At 39.9% G+C, this 17,167-nt stretch overlaps 1 protein-coding gene across 2 annotated transcripts in view; it reads left to right on the forward strand.

Annotated features, from left to right (window-relative positions):
* Nucleotides 1-17,167, forward strand: part of FBN1 (fibrillin 1) — a 210,099-nt gene that overhangs the window by 39,172 nt on the left and 153,760 nt on the right. For both annotated transcript variants that reach the window (XM_018562908.1, XM_018562909.1), the window contains exons 4-5: nucleotides 6,647-6,742; nucleotides 7,543-7,638. In XM_018562908.1, the coding sequence (XP_018418410.1) occupies nucleotides 6,647-6,742; nucleotides 7,543-7,638 (192 nt within the window). The remainder of the gene's footprint in view (nucleotides 1-6,646; nucleotides 6,743-7,542; nucleotides 7,639-17,167) is intronic.

Consider the following 17,167-nt stretch of genomic DNA (forward strand, 5'->3'; position numbering starts at 1 on the left):
AGTGCAGAAGGAGTGCTACTCGCTGCTGTTCGGCCTATTCTCATAGATGCCGAACAGCAGTGAGTGAATAACCGAATGCCGCCGAGCAGCATTCAGCTTGGCTATTCTGCTCGGTACCTCTGTGGTACCGAGCAGAATAGAAAACCAGTTAAAAAAGTAGGAAAAAATTGAAAATGATTGGGCAGAGCTAGCAGTGACAGCTGGCTCCGCCCAACTGTTTTCTACTGGCCGGGACTAGCTGTCATTACATCGAGAGCTTAGCGGGGGCCGGCAGTAATTTCAAAGCCGGCTCCACTAAGCTCTCATTGTAATGACAGATCAGCGTCCCCTGGTTACCAAGTAACCAGGGGACGCTGTTCTGTCATTACGATGAGAGCTTCTCAGAGCCGGCTTTGATATTACCGCCGGCCCCGCTAAGCTCTCATGACAGTTCAGCGTCCCCTGGTAACTAGGTTACCAGGGGACGCTGAACTGTCATTACACACTGAGAACTCAGCGGAGTCGCTGTGATATCACGGCGGCTCTGCCGAGTTCTCATTGTAATGACAGATCAGCGTCCCCTGGTTACCTGGTAACCAAGGGACGATGATCGGTCAATGCAAGTGGTCGAAGCCAGCCGTGAGATGATGGCTGGCTCCGCCCAGCTGTCAGTAGCAGGCTTTCAGCCAGCCAATGGCCGGCCGTTCGGCCAGCTTCAGATTTCCCCTCGGCTCAAGCTACGGCTGGATCCTACGGCAGCTTTGTGAATAACCCTCATAGTGTTTCAGATGGGGAGTAGGGATGATTACACCCCCAAGGTACACATGGTCTTTAACCTTGCTCTAGTGATTTTTTTCTTCCAAATTTTTTTTTTAAGGAAGGGCATTATCGTGGTGGTAATGATGAAAAGACAGGGTGCAGTGATTTTAGACCGCACACCGGCACTAATGTGATCAATTTAATTGATAAAAAGCCTTATTGTAATACAGTATACAGCGATAGAAAGGATGAAATACTTTTCATAAGGAAACTCCTAGTTCAGCCTTCCTTTTAAGTTGGCCATGTGTCTGAAGACAAAGGTAATTAGTCATGTATTCTGTTAAAAGGGAGAATCAAGTTAATTTTGGCTGATAATGCCTTTCAGCAGATATCTTATGACCAAGTGCCTAGGTTCTCAGACATACAAGCAGCAAAGGATGGAGGCTGGAAGAGTGTTTGTCCAGGAAAGGTAAGTATTTTTTTAAAGGTTCTTTACACTAAAGCGATCAGGCATGGCGCATTAAAGCATGCCCGTTAATGTATGTTTTTTCATGCGTTAATGTGAGCTGTGTTAAGGCAACCCATTCATTATGAATATGATGCCAATGCACCTGAACAGATAAAACACAGGGCACCACAACACATGGAATGCACATTGTGGTGCACTGCAGTGTGTCATGAGTTGTATTACTGCACAGTGCGTTGGGGAGGCATTCACAATTAATGGTCCCGTAATGCATGGCACACATAGCAGGTGCGCTGGCATTCGTTTCATGTTTTTGCATGTTGCTGCAGCACACAAGTTTGAATGAGTCCTTAATGTTATTTTTATTCCAACAAGAATGTTAACTAAGGTTAACATTTGAGAATAAGTCCACTTCCTTTATTGAAACATGCTTTGTTCAAGTAGATTTGTTTTTTTGCTGTGCTCGGTGCCTGGTTAAACATTTTTCTTCTGTAGTTCATATATGTATTACTTAATTTAATGCCTCTGGCAATATAATAAGTCTGGTGTTGCTGCAGCCAAACAGGATAACCAAACCTTTTATTCCAGAGAAGTTCAGCAATTAATTCCCGACAAACCATAGGAATCTGCAGTATGTCTGGTCCACTAGCTCTAGACATGTTTAACAATTGAGGATAGTAGTAATTTATGCAACTGGAGGCTCATGACAGAACTAAAACATGAATTTCTTCATGATCAAACCCTTTCTTAGATACAGTATTTCTTACATTTCAATCTGGTAGTTGGTGTCAGGTAACTTTTATTTGAAAAGCTGCTTTTCAAGTGGATCTGTGCACCTTACACATTTTCATTAAGTAGAACATTAAACAATGTTCAAAACATAGAACAAATACATACCAATGACTCAAGGTTGCGGCCAGGGTCTTTTGTTAAGCAAATTAAGTTTAATAAGCCACCTCTTTTTTTTTGTTATTAACATTAAATTGATTGACAGCAAAAGCTTCCTATGACCACCAGAGGAATATTATTGTTGCATTAGCCTGAATGTTGAAACACATGTGTCTAGAGTACACCTGTTATATTGGTTTTAAACATTTGAAAAAACCTGCAACACAGTCAGTATTTCTTGCTTAAAAGAGAACTATGGCCTAACATTTTTTGCCATAGTTCTATTCGGGGGTCACTGGAGGAAATATACTAATGGTTTGTCCTCCGGTGACCCAAAACTCAGTATATAGTGGGCTATTGCCTGCTATATGCTGAGAGCACAGAGCCGTGCCGCAGCCGGGACTGATACTGACAATACTGTCGAAATTCACCCCGTTGGCTTATTGACAGCTGGCTCTGACCCTCTAGAGGCAGAGCGAGGTGTGCCCGCCCCTTCCCCAGTCTGTTCCTCCAGACAGCGCTGGAGGATCGGAGAGGGGAATCCCTGCAGGGAGCGTTGACTGTCAGTCACCGCTCTCTGCAGGGAGAGTATCGGGAAGTCATCGATCGGTAATGTGTGTTCGCTGACTTCCCGATCAATGGAGCTGACCTGTGACAGCTTCAGTGTAACAGGTCAGCTTGAATTATGGGGCAGAGTGTTTTTCACTCTCCACATAATTCTCCTTTAAGTACAGTAGACAACAAAATACATTGGCTAAATTCAATTTTTAAGAACATGATAGAATGATAGATTCTTTAGTGCATGGGGTTGTTGAACTACACAGGGCTCATTCACATGGGTGTGCACATCCATACGGCATGCATGCCTGTGCAGAAACCTTCTCCTGGGAGGGACAGGTACTGCATGTCATTGCGTGCAGCCACCTGTACCTCCCTATGAGAAAACATGGCTGCATGCGGCTACATGCAGACCCCAACCTGTCTGTGTCCAAGTTAGGGCACCCAGATCTGCACGATTCGGGTTTGAAGCTGCATGCAGCGGCATCCTCCCATATGGAGGTACAGATGGCTAAATGTAGCACTTGTCCCTCCCGGGAACAGGTCTCTGCACAGGCCTGCACATCGTATGGTTGTGCACACCCATGTAAATGAGCCCGTACAGCAAAATTCCAGGGTTGCATATTTTAAAATCTATTGCTCCTGGTAGTACTCACTTCTGCTCTGGTGCTTTCCCCCACAGACTTAGACCCCCATGGATTTAATTTGCATGCTTCCAGGTGTGTTTGAAGCTAATATCTGAGTGCAGCTGGGCACATGTAATGCTTTGCTATGGCTGAATGCACATCTAGCTTAGCGGCATCTAGGTGTGTTTACACAAACTAGAATTTTCTGCATCCTGGAAACATTTAGCCTGGTTTTACACAGCTAACCCAGGACCATCAAATCACAGGAAAACATGATCTGGTCAGGTCATCACACTGGCCTGTCATACTGAGCCCGATGAAAGGGACTCTGCACGGCCATGAAACATTGCTTCAATGTGACAACATGAGTCAATAAAGGACAATCACTTGACCATTTTGTTTGGTGTGCTGGTGACATTCTGCTTCCTCATTGATCCGCAGTCATTTCAGCGAACTCTGGCACATGTGACTAGACATGTGACTAGGACATGCCACCATCCACATCATCTCAAGGGAGGAAAATGACTTTCCCTGAATTCTCATGAGATTACAGATGAGATTTTGCAGCATTGCTCTGCTGATGTAACCTTCCCAGAATGCAATGCTTTGGCACTTGCATCATTTGTACCAGAAGTGGACCAGGAAGTAGATAAACTCTATTTGTAAGTAAATGAAAAACAAGTATGTTTAAATAATGACTGTAAGACGATTTTAAATCAGCATGCAGAGCTGCATGCTGCTGTGATTTTAAGTAAAAGGGGGTAAAGGTCTACTTTAAGTGTGTCCATACAGCTCTCAGTTTCTCAAAATAACTTTGATGCACAGTCATTTTCATACTTTCAGACTGACCCTACTTAACCCCCACTGCTTGTTTCAGTGCGAAGAAGTGATAATCACTGTCATTTGTTGCATAGAGAAGCCTGTTACTTAAAAGAGCACAAACATTTTGGCAAGAAAACTCCAAAGATTTGTGGATATCGGCATCAAACAAATCTGTCAAGTAGGAGTCGAATTTTAGACTATGCTAAAGGATTTACTTATCTGGAGTAATATTTGCGTGTTGGAACTATTTTCTGCTGTCAAAAAAAAAGGACTGCGTCTGTAACATTTATATTTATACAGGTAAAACTCGAATAATTAGAATATCGTGCAAAGTTAATTTATTTCACTAATGCATCTTAAAAGGTGAAACTAATATATGAGATAGACTAATTACATGCAAAGCAAGATAATTCAAGCCGTGATTTGTCATAATTGTGATGATTATGGCTTACAGCTCATGAAAACCCCAAGAACCCCAAATCCACAACCTCAAAAAAGTAGATTATTACATGCAATCAATAAAACAAGGATTGTACATAGAACAATATCGGACCTCTGAAAAGTACAAGCATGCATATGTACTCAGTACTTGGTTTGGGCCCCTTTTGCAGAACTTACTGCAATTACTTTTGCACGATATTCTAATTATTCGAGTTTCACCTGTATTGTTCATATCAAGCAAATGAAGAACTTATGGTCAGACATAATAAGTTCCCATTTGCTCTTTGTGGTTACAGTTAGTGATCCTCAATTGTGTTCACTGGATTTTCAGCATATTCAGTGGGATAGAGCAACAACATGATAATCACGTTCTTGTGAACACTTACATGGCTATTCACAGGGTGAGGAGTTTGGAGAAGGCAGGAGAAGGGAACAATCTAGGCCATAATGGCTGATTTGGAAGAATTCTCCAATTCAGCTCACTTTCCAGTTAAGCTATGTTGTCCTAGATTGTTCACTTTGTTACACAAATTGGTAATGGTTTAATAGGTTATAGAGACAATAGGGTAAATCAAACTTTACATTCCTGATTGTAGATTAATAGGTTGAGAAAGTTGAAGGACAGTATATATTATGACTGGATCACCCCAAGCGGGCCGATGGTCAGCATATGTTTTGACCATCAGTGTTGCACTGGAATCATTTAGAAAGATGATCAGTGGAACAGTGTGCATCTGTTCTGTTTTGATTTGTTGCTACCATGGGCTCCATAATCATATTACAATTTAGGAAATGAGCCCCTCCTTGAATTATGGATGTTTCCAGTTTCTTTCCAGTGGTGGGAAATTGCTGCCCAACAACTAAAAGACAGTGGGAGAAATTTATCACAGCAATTGCGACCGTTTTATCGTGCATCAAATATATTCCATGCAAGTTCAAACACTCGCAATTGCTATGATAAATTCCCCCAGTGTCTTAGAATGCCATTTTTTATCTTAGATAACGGTTCTGAGAACATACAGAGTAGGGCCACCTGAGGAGTACTCATTATGACTGAGATGCACATTTGGTTGTGTAATGAAAATCAGGTTTGACAAAACAGAAATCCCACCAAATATGTATAAAATTACCAGATTATTACAGATATCTCCAGAAAAGAACTGAGTTGGATGGATAAACCCTTATCAAATCCACTGGAGTTCTGTACCACAAGCATAGAACTTTTTAAACTTTTTTTCTTAGAGATAGGAAGCCATAGAAAGTATATGGGTGTGTATAAATCCTTTTCTCCTCTCTTCAGCAAATCCCTTCAGGAATTACTCTTCTCTTTCAACATATGAGGGTCTTTCCCCAGAGGCCCCCCATAACAACATATAGAGATGAAGTGACTTGTTTGGGTTTCTTCACACTGGGGAGCAGCTCTTCAAATTATGTAAACCTACTATAAATTAGTAACCTTGGGTAGTGATTTTATACAAAAGGCAAAACGTGTGAGTTCTCCAATATGTGTCCAGTTAGTAGAGTTCATTGCAGCTTATGATACTAAAAGGAGTTTGTGTAACTATAGACTGGGAAATAGGTTGTCACAATGGAGGCCAGGCACTTCTGTAACAGTCTGCTAAATGTGAAGCTCGTTTTTCTATGCCAAAATTTGGATTGTCTAATAATGGAGATAGTGGGCCTGGGTGGAAAGGTTAAAAAGAAGCGGGGTTTAATCCCAAAGTGGAATGGTTAAAAATGGAAGGTTGACAAAGTGGCTTATGGGAAAGATCAATCCAAGGTAGTGCTTGTGTGGAGATCTTGTCTGGTTAAGTATGAAACCAATTAATCCTGCAGCACAATAACCTGCTTTGTGGTGAAATCCAAAGTTAGCAAATTACATTTATAAATCTAATTAACTTAAAAATGATTTGAATATTCTTGTCAGACTTGAGTTCCTATTTAAATATGTCCTGTGTAGCTACTTTAGAGGCCTACTATTAATTTTGTCCAACTTGGAAAACATATATGTGTTTTAGTAGTGCAGTATTTTTATGTTTTAGTATTACAGTACTGTAATTTACATACATAGAAAATTATATCCTGCTTTTTTTTTGTCTCTTTTCAGTTCAGCAGTGTAGTGTCAGATGTATGAATGGAGGCACATGCAACGATGAGCACTGTCTATGCCAGAAAGGTTATGCTGGGACACATTGTGGACAGCGTAAGTGATGCAGCTTTTTATTATGAGTGCATTAGCGTAGTCTTCCAGGACTAATAAATGGAAGAACAATACATATCTGTTCAAGCTATGTTATAAAAAATCCTCTTTGTAAGAGATATGATGTGATGAATTAAAAGCAAATGGCCATGCTCTGTAATGGAAGACAGTAAAACAACTGCAAAGTAGTGTCAAAGCCAGCTGTGAGCAGTCAGAGGCTGGTAGCCACTTGCTAAATACAATTGGACATTGATTAGTTGTTACAGGATACACTGCCACATTTTTTACAAAATGTATTTTTGTAGTGGATCTACTGTGATTGGCAGGTAAGGAAGGTCCATGTAAGCGTGGCAAATAAGAAGGAACACATACTGAAAATGGCATTTTCTTAGTCTAGGTACAGATGTTAAAGAGAAAGCGTTCTAACTTAAAAAATAGGAAACGATGTGGAAATTGCTGAAACATCTAAAAACCATTAGATCAGATGATCAGTTAGCCAGTCTTCTTTTACTGTACTAGTTGCTTTAAAGTGATGGCAGGTTACACCTGCTGTAGGTTATTTTAGTTTGCATCCCATCTTGGCACTTACTTATTATTAGGTATAGTGGTGAAAGCCAGGAGAATACTTAGAACTGAAGTCACTGCCATGCTGTAAAATAATTTGTGGGATAATTAAACATGTCATCATTCTATGATCTTTCTAAGAGTCTCAGTTGAGGAGTTTGCCAAGGCAAATGTATTAGATTTACTTGTATACCTTCATATATAATTACAATTACTTTTAATTCTTTTGCATCTTTCAGCTGTGTGTGAACATGGATGTTCAAATGGTGGAAGATGTGTCGCTCCAAACCGATGTGCCTGCACTTATGGCTTTACAGGACCACAATGTGAAAGGGGTAAGTACTTTCATTTAGAATTTTTACTTTTGTTAATAACATGTTATAAAGTGCAATATTTATAAAAGAAAAGTATATATGTGTGGTATTAAACAAGCAGTAGAACGGTGTTATTCGTCAGCACAGGGTAGGGAGGAATGGAGGTGGTGCTCTGAACAGCAATGATAGATGTAAGTGGTCTGTGCTGACATCCTTTGCTGTTTGCTATCAGGCCCACCTACTTATTCAATCACTTTCCCCTGAAAGTGAACCTTTAACCAGACTATGGACATAGTCCATAAAGTATATACATAGTAAATGAGCTTTTAAACAAGCCCTCACTAACCCTTAGCTTCAAGTACATTGCAGCTATTAATGTCCAACGTCCACAGCAGAAGCACCGAAGTCATCTATGTCCCTTCTTTCATCTGCTCAGCTCACTCTATATATTAGATATTAGGAGGCTAAAGGCTTCTATGCCACTGCTTAGAGGGTGGCACAGGGGGATAGGAGCTGTTAAGAAAACCACTTAAACAGCTTTCGTGTGCTTCTGCTATAAACTTTGAAGATGAGTTGCTCTACAGTACCTGCAGCTAGCCTTCTCACAAATTTACTTTAGGTTTGCTTTAAAAGATTTCAGTCAGATACCACATGTGTATTTCGATTTATTTGCATATTTAAATTTTGGATTTGGATAACCATGCATGTTTGCATTGTAGTACACACATGTTTAAGCTGAATAACTTGAAGAGTAGTGCTTATATGAGCCTGTGTTTTATTCAACCATGTCAAATGTAGAGAAAACCTATGTGTTTTATTCTGCTGACTTGATTTTTTATTTTTTGCACTAAACATAGGCTTTAGTAAATAAGCCTCATTGTATCCTATATAGGTACAGCATATAATCCAACACATTACAGTTTAAATATATGACACTAGTTCAGATGAACCTAATGCCAGGCATCTAGAGTTCCCTGTTCATATTGTATTTTGTCTTGTGGTTTGCCTTGGGAGTCCCTGAGCTTGGGGAAACTCCATTTGCAAACACTGACTTTCCATCTGGAAGCTTGGAGCGGTGTTACACATGATAAAGCCTTCCTTGCTTTGCTGGTCAGAGAGGTGCTGTGTGGCAGAACTGGGACTTCTAAACCCAGGGCAAGGGTCTCTCATCTTTTTTGAAAGATTAAACAATGCATTTGCATAACCCTTTAATTGTCTGATTTTAGGTTCTTAGCTTTCTTTATCCATTTGATCACGTGGAGAAGTGTTTTTATTTCACCTCTTGTCAATGTAATGCTATACAGTAAAAAATAAAATTATTATTATTGGCCTATAAAATGTGTTTAGGATTATGTTTAATGTTATATTTATTACTTAAATATCCAAGTAAAGAAACTAAAAGCAAGGAGTGAGTAAGAAATAAATGACGTTGTCTATGATTTGTACAAGATTGCTGCCACAAAAACAGCGTGGTGCTTGTGAGCTTATATCTTGTCCATGATATGTTTTACATTTCTGCCCATTGAGTTTTGCAACATTGTCACTTGATTAATTTTTTCTGAGCAGCACTAAATAATGTGTAAACTTTATGAAAAGTTTATGCAAAAAGATAATCCACTTAATAAGGCACCTTATGTTTTCGAACTGTCAGTAGGAAAATAGGATTTTAATCATGCCCTTTCCCTTTTTCTTTGAACAGCATTACCATTAACGCCATGAATGTGCATTGATATACATATACACTATGATACGAACCATGCCTCCTTGTTTCTGGTCCGTGCATTAAACAAAATCCTGCTGGCTGTAACTTTGGTGCTGTTTTCAGCAAAGTGTATCTTCCCTATGGATGACTGGCACCACATAGCAAACATGTCTAAAAGGCAATACTTAAAAGAGAACTATGGGGTAACCTTTTTATCCCATAGTTCTCTTTAGGGCCACGGGAGGACATATACTAATGTCCTCCCGTGACCTAAAGAAACGTAGAGGTGTGAATGTAGCCTTATTTAAGAACAAATTAATTTACAATTTTCAAAAAGATAATGTTAACTATTTTCATTTATATATCCTCTGCACGCCATATGCTGTTGGGATGTGCTCTCTGGTAAAACAATATTATATAGTTTTAAAGACAAGATATTTGCTCTACCTACTAGCCTTCTTATGGCCAGCAGGGGTTTACCAGTGCCTGGAAAGGCTCCTCTCAGCCCAAACACATAGGGGTCTATTCACGAAGCAGCCGAAGGATCTAGCCGTAGCTTCGGCCGATCCTTCGGCTAGCTATGGCCCCAGGACCCCTTCAGTTCAGTAGAACCGAAGGGCTGCTGTATGGGCTATTCACAATGATTCGCTGAAAGCCGAAGCCTGCTTCTGACAGCTGAAAGCCGAAGCCTGCTTCTGACAGCTTGGCGGAGCCAGCCGTGATCTTACGGCTGGCTCCGGCCACTTGCAGAGAGATCAGCGTCCCTGGTTACCAGCTAACCAGGGACACTGATCTCCAGACAGCAAACTCTCCCGTGCGCTTTGAGAGTCTCCTGCTCCCGGACACCCAGGAGAGAAACACTGCTTTTTCTTTTTTTCTTTATTCTGACACGGAGCCGTGTCAGAATAAAAAAAAACAAAAAAAACTGCAGCAGAGGGCGGGTGCAATGCTAGTTTACTATTGGCTTTTGCAAATTGAAATAGCCAATAGGAATCTAGCAATGCATTCCAATGGGCAAAACATTTTATTTATTTATTTTCTATTCTGACACGGCTCCGTGTCAGAATAAAGACAAAATTAAAAGAAAAATCAGTGTTTCTCTCCTGGGCGGCCGGGAGCGGGAGAGGTTTTTTTTCTCTTTTTTTTTTGACGGCAGCAGAACCGCCGGCCAATAGAAAAATATTGGGCGGAGCTAGCTGTCATTGCTAGCTCCGCACAATGGTTTTCTATTTATTTTTTTGGGCATTTTGTAACAATTTTTCTGTTCTGCTCGGTCCCTCTGAGGGAATGGCGCTCAGCGGCATTCGGCTATTCACTCACTGCTGTTCGGCATCTATAAGAATAGGCAGCTTAGTGAATAGACCACTATAGGGGTGCATTTATATTTAATTCACAGAGCCATTCGTCCTGTCAAATTGCATGTACATGCATTCTGTGCAAATGGAGGCAAAACAAATGTTATTAGCTTATTTTTTTCCGGGTTGAATGTAATATCAGGTAAATACTGCAGTATGGATGCTAAATGTAGTTGAGGAGCATAGGAAATAAACTCTTATCTTTTGTGCTCCTCAGCTCCATCTAAGTGCCATAATACAGTATTTACCTGATTTTACATTTGACCTGGAAAGAAAATCTACTAATAATATTCTTTTAGCTTCCATTCACACAAAACAAATGTATGTGCAATTTTGCAAGACGAATGGCTCTGCAATTTTTTTTATAAATACACCCCATAGTAAAGCAAAAGTACACAGGTGTCAGTTCTTAAACATGAATTTATTCCAAATATGCAAAACCTCAGCAATTATGGTGTTGTGCTCCAGCCTACAAAGAGGCATTAGTCATAGCTGAAACTCATGTTTAAGGACTGATTCCTGTGTTTCTTTATAATACCATATGGTTTGTTTGTTATTTAGCTATCACTTGCTTAACTTGGAGCACATTACAGAAGACCAATAGGGGATACTAAATGCTTTAACCAAGATTGATATACACTACATGGCAAAAAGTATGTGGACACTGTTATTTTCCTGCTCTGGAACAACAACCCAAGCACCAGCTGATTGAGAGTGATTGTCACTGGGGCAATTCTGACCTTTTTTAAAGAAATGCCTGTTTCACTTACTGCCACGCCCAGACAGGAATGCATCAGAGATTGCAATATGGTAGCTCCCTACAGAGAAGTGAAGAGTCTTTTAATTCCACTTAGAATGTTCAGAGATTCAGCTTAACAATGTTTTATTATCTTTTGACAAGAAAAAAACAGTGCAGGAAAACTTATCAGAAAATATTACAAAATACACAAAAGCATCAATAAATTAACAGGATTAAAACTGATTTAGTTAAGTACTTAACAAAGGTTCACTATGGGGAGATGTTGTGTTATACAGCAGCTATAACAGCCACTGCTGTCTAAGAACTGACCTTCTGAACAGGGTTTATAAACATTGCGCAGAAATGCGATCTAGAGATATTGATATATAGAGGGTTATTCACAAAGCTAGCCGAAGGGTCAGCCGTAGCTCTGGCTGATCCTTCAGCTAGCCTCGGCCGCCGGAGCCCTTCGGTTCAGTAGAACTATAGCCCGTACAGCTCCCGAAGCTGGCCGAGCGACTGAGCCAAAGTGAAACCCGAAGCAGGCCTCGCAACTGATCTCACGGCTGGCCCTGCCCAGTTGCAATGACAGATCAGTGTCCTCAGGTTACCTTAAACAATTAAACAATGACAACTTAGCGGTGATGTCACGGCCGGCTCCGCCCAGTTCTTATTCATTGGCCAGGACCTGCTAGAAGACTCTAACAGGTCCCGGCCAATATGACACAGTTGGGCAGAGCTAGCTGTCACATCTAGCTCTGCCCAATTCTTTCTTTCTTTTTTTTCACATTTTTTTCTTTTTTCAATCATCTTTCTGTTTTTCCATTACTCTTTAATTTTTTTCTTTTAAAAAAAAATCTTTATTTTTTTTACATTGATAATTAATTTACATTTCTAAACATTTTTTTCTACTTTTTCCACTGTTTTTCTATTCTGCTCGGTACCAAGGAGGCATTCGACTATTCACTCACTGCCGTTCGGCCCCTATGAAAATAGGCCGAACGGCAGCAAGTAGCCTGCCGGAGGTTTGGCTCAGCCGATCCAGATGTTGGATCGGCTGAGTCGAACTCCTTCTGCACTTCGGCTCAGCCGAACTGAAGCTAGCCTAAGCAAGCCGATGTATGGCTGATTTCAGCTGATGTATGGCTGAAATCAGCCTACAAGCCTGAATTGAATAGCCGTTGGCTCACTTCACTTCGGGTCGGTTATTCACTCTGCTGCCTTCGGCAGCTTTGTGAATAACCCTGTCAGAGTTACTAAGTAATATTATTGTTACAATGTATTTTGTCTATCCACTCACCTTCAGATCAAAGGGATGCCCTGTGATCTGCATACCAGGTCAGTTAAAGCAACCTCTCAAGTAAAAAAAGTATGTTTTTTGTTTTTGTACAACGATTGCATAAAAAAATGAAATTGATTTTGCAAGACAATATCAACAAAAGCCTTGTTCGCCCTGAATAAATAAATAAAAAAAGTAATGACAAAGTTATCGCCAAATAAACAGGCCCATAGTAGAAATGCAAAATTTTGCTCTGGTCCATAGGCGTGTACATGTTTGAGGCCTAACATGGTTAATGCCCAGGGTTTTGAAATGGGGTGTCCAACAAGAGATGTGATCACCAGGTGTCCACAAACTTTTCACCATTGTGTATGTATTTTTTCATGTATAATCCTTCCTTATAATTATTGCTTGTTTGATAAAATTATCCAGAAATACATGTATTTATTTTTTCATTCAGTTATTGAATTTGCAGAGGTTTGGGCATTGTAAAACAGTGAGCATTTAATAATGTATATAGGTGGCCATGAAGTATGCAAGGACATAGATACATGCTGAGTGAAAACAAATTCAGATGTGAATTGTATTACTATATTAGGTAGTACATCTTCGGTTCAGATATATGAAGTGCTACCAGCTAGTAAAATATTATCTTTGTCATATGTAAGACACACTTCATGTTTATAAGGATTGCAGTATTCTATATAAGTGTGGAATATTTCCTTTAGCTAACCTCTTACTCTGTTGTTTTTTCTTTTTCTTCACTTGATCTTCCAGTCTTGCATGCAGCTATCTTCATCCCTTCCTCCTTCCTTCTTCTTGTGCTTGCTGGTGTCTGCCACAACATTGTATGTTCGTTTGAGGCAGAGAGTGGATTTGCTGATTACTCCTTACAACAAAGGTACCAGCCTCTTTGTAGCATGGTGTGCATGTGCTTGTGGACAGTAAAAATAATTCAGACCTCAGTCAGAGTGGAACCAGCAGTCGGTACCAGCTTCTGGGTGGTATATAGATACCTTTTTCAGAATCTGGCAGAGGTAAGTCTTCCAGCATTCCTTTGTGTCTCTGAGGTAGTATGTGACCAAATGCCAAGAGCTGCAAAGGAAGTCAATGCTTGAAGAATGCAAAACTGTAAAATGTGTTCTACTCATTTGTTGAAGGAAGCTGAAACCTAAGGATTATTTATAATAATGGCATGGGATTTTATTTAGTATTAAGGTGAGTGCATATCATTTTTACAGAGCGGCAGCCATATTTTTAGCTCATAAAGTACAGTAGTTCTTTGTTTACATTTTATCTGTATACAATACCCCATATTTTTTTTTTATTACAGCTGGCTCCTAATTTTTTATTGAGGCTTTCTCTAGTTGTTGTGAATTGAGCTGGCTTCTAAAAAATCCTGCTGACTCCTAAATTCCATATTAATTTGTCCACCGCTGTATATGTATATTTAAAAAGGTGTGTTACAATAAACCTTAAAAACAGCATCCGCCATTTGCCAATTTCTGTGCTGATGTGGCACACTTTGTGTGGTATCATTTCTTAAGCCCACAGGTAACTGTCCATACCAATAAAGGTCCACCTGAGTTTATATAGTACTTTGTCAGTCACTAAAGTTGCAGTAAAACTGGGAAAAATGCATCACTGCACTACAACTAGTATGTGACCAAGGCCTCATGAGAGGCTTATGTGTCAGCTGTTAAAGCTGAACTATAGCTACATAGTGTTCTTAGCGCCCTTGCGTAATGGGTACTGCATACTTGTCCATTGTAGCAGATTTTTCTCTAGTGTGTGTTCCTCCAGCAATGTGAGGTGCACACTCCCCTGCCATCTTTTCCTACTAGGTTTGGAGTCGTCTATCTTCAACTGTTGGTTGGCCTCTGATGACATAACTCCTGTACACTAGTTAAGGCTTACACTAAACTCAGAAGTTAAACCTTAAAAATGCATTCAAGTACACTAACTATAAAGAAAAATGTAGCTTATTTTTGTATCACTCGACTATAGATCCTCAAATCATTTCTGAATTTGTGCTGACCCTGTCTTTGCTACTGAAGGGTGGCTACTTTTGTTCCCATGGTCCCTGTGTGTGTTGTAAAGTAGCCACCGCTCCAAGCTCGCTCCCGTGATGGACTACAATCTGAATACAAATTAGTAAACTAAACATGATTGTACTCCATCAGAGGAGTGAGCTTGGAGCGGTGGCTACTTTACAACACACAAAGGGACCATGAGAAACAAAAGTAGCCACCCTCCAGAAGGAAGGACAGTATCAGCATGAATTCAGAAATGATTCGAGGATCTATAGCTGAGTGATACACAAATAAGATACATTTTTATATCTTTTAATAGTTAAGGTACTTGATTGCATTTTTTAAATTTATCTCCTGAGTTTAGTGTTACTTTAAATTGTCCCTGGAGCTGGCTCTGTATTGTACGCATCAGTCAGTGCACAATTTATTTTTAGCAGGATAGGAAAGAGTTTTTGTGGCAGAAGAGACATATAGAGTGTATTCTGCCATTATAGATAAGCTACATCCAAAACTAATATTTAATTTTTACTTATTACAACCATGTAGTTAAATAAATCAATTCCCATCCAATACTGAAATTCCAGTTTTGAGAGGAACAGAACTTTATTCTGTTTTCCTTTTTATATGACCTTTTTTCATTTTTTAAAGCACTGCGGGACTATTCATAATAATAAACAGAAAGTGATGTGACTGCTTAATTTTTTTCTCTAGTAAAATAAAAGGAGGAAGCCCATTGGCCACTGTGTAGACAATACGTTCACTTTTGTTCCAATCTCCTTTTCTCCAGTTTTGTATTTATAGTCCCCTGAAATTAGACTGTGCGGCTTCTTTGTTTGATGCAGAAATACAATTGCGGCTTGGCTTTTTTTTTTTATTATTAATGTGGGATGTTTGTAAAGCTTCCTATTTACATTGATAGTAACCCACTAACCTCTCAGGGAGCCTCCTCCTGAGGAAAGTAATATACAAAGCATATATCTTGGCTTTAAACACATTGTATAGCTTATACAGTATATGTAATCTCTTTATTGTGTGTGTGGGGGGAGACCCTCAAGTAGCAATCTACTCAAGTACTTTCTTTTTTCAGATTTACAGTCTGCATACATGAGATTCATGTGTCTGGAGCAGACCAATGAATCTTCCCTTAGGAAAAGAGGCTTACCAGGCAGAGCGCCAAATCTATAGAGATTTATGATAAGAGAGAAAAGTCAACGACATGTTTCTTACCATATGGAGTAAAATATGCCATGCTGTGAAAGTTTTAGTTCTAAACCAATCACTTTTGTTTGTTGCCGGTGCAAACAGACATTTGGAAAGAGCTATTAAAGCTATACGAATCAGAGCATAAACAGAACTGATACAGTATAATTATTTACTGTTCTAATCAGCAACGGAATCCAAGAATTATAGCCAGCAGTAGCATTTGTTAGGTTTCATAAAACTGTATTTAAATTTGTAGACACGCATTAGGAATTTGTGTTTCATGGGGAAGCATACTATGAGTAAACCTACCCTGTGCTCATCTGTAGAGCTACTATGAGATCAGCTATCTCCTTTATCTGTGATCATTAGAAGACTCTGTAAAGCTGGGTATATATGATTAGAATTTCATATGAACGTTCCTATTAAAAAATCTCATTCTATATTGGTATCAGAGACTTGATGAATGTTGTTTAAACTTTTGTTTAATATTAACATTAAATTTTGGAATGAATGGGGTTTTCCCAAATGGAAACCATATTAACTCTTAGAAATTTGTTTGTTGGAGAAAAATGTTATTACTAATAAACTATCAGAAATTGTAACTATGTATGCCCAACTTAAAGGAGAACTATGAGGTGAGTGCTTTTCACTCACCTCATAGTTCTAGCCGACCTGTGACAATGAGACTGTCACTGGTCGGCTCAGTAGATCGGGAGGTGAGCGAACACATACCGGCGTTCGCTCACCTGTCGATCCTGTCACGGCTCTCTGCCGGACGGGAGAGGGGGCGGGTACAGATGGCTCTTCCTCTAGATAGTCAGTCACGCAGCTGGGCGGATCCAGACATAATTGTCGGGATCCGCTTCAGCTGCAGCATCTCAGTATACCGCGAGCAGCAGTTCGCGGTATACTGCGGCGTCTCAGTATACCACAAACTACAGCTCACGGTATACTGAGCCTAGGGTGACGGGAGGATGCTAATTTGTGCTAACTGAGCCTAGGGTGACTGGAGGATGCTAATTTGAGCTGGCATGTGCTGAAGGTACTGATGCACAACACAGCATTACTATGTGAGTGCAGTATTGTGCATCAGCTGACACCAAAGAATAAGAGGAAGGACCTGTGACATCATATGGTATGAAGTAAAAGAAACTTGGATTTTTTTAAGTGAGCTGATTTTTTTTTTAAATGCATGGGAATCGGTGTGAGTCATAAGAGAAATGTGAAGGGGGGGGGGGG

Source organism: Nanorana parkeri, unplaced genomic scaffold (assembly GCF_000935625.1).
Source record: "Nanorana parkeri isolate BGI_ZX_2015 unplaced genomic scaffold, ASM93562v1 scaffold611, whole genome shotgun sequence".
Classification (NCBI taxonomy): Eukaryota; Metazoa; Chordata; class Amphibia; order Anura; family Dicroglossidae; genus Nanorana; species Nanorana parkeri.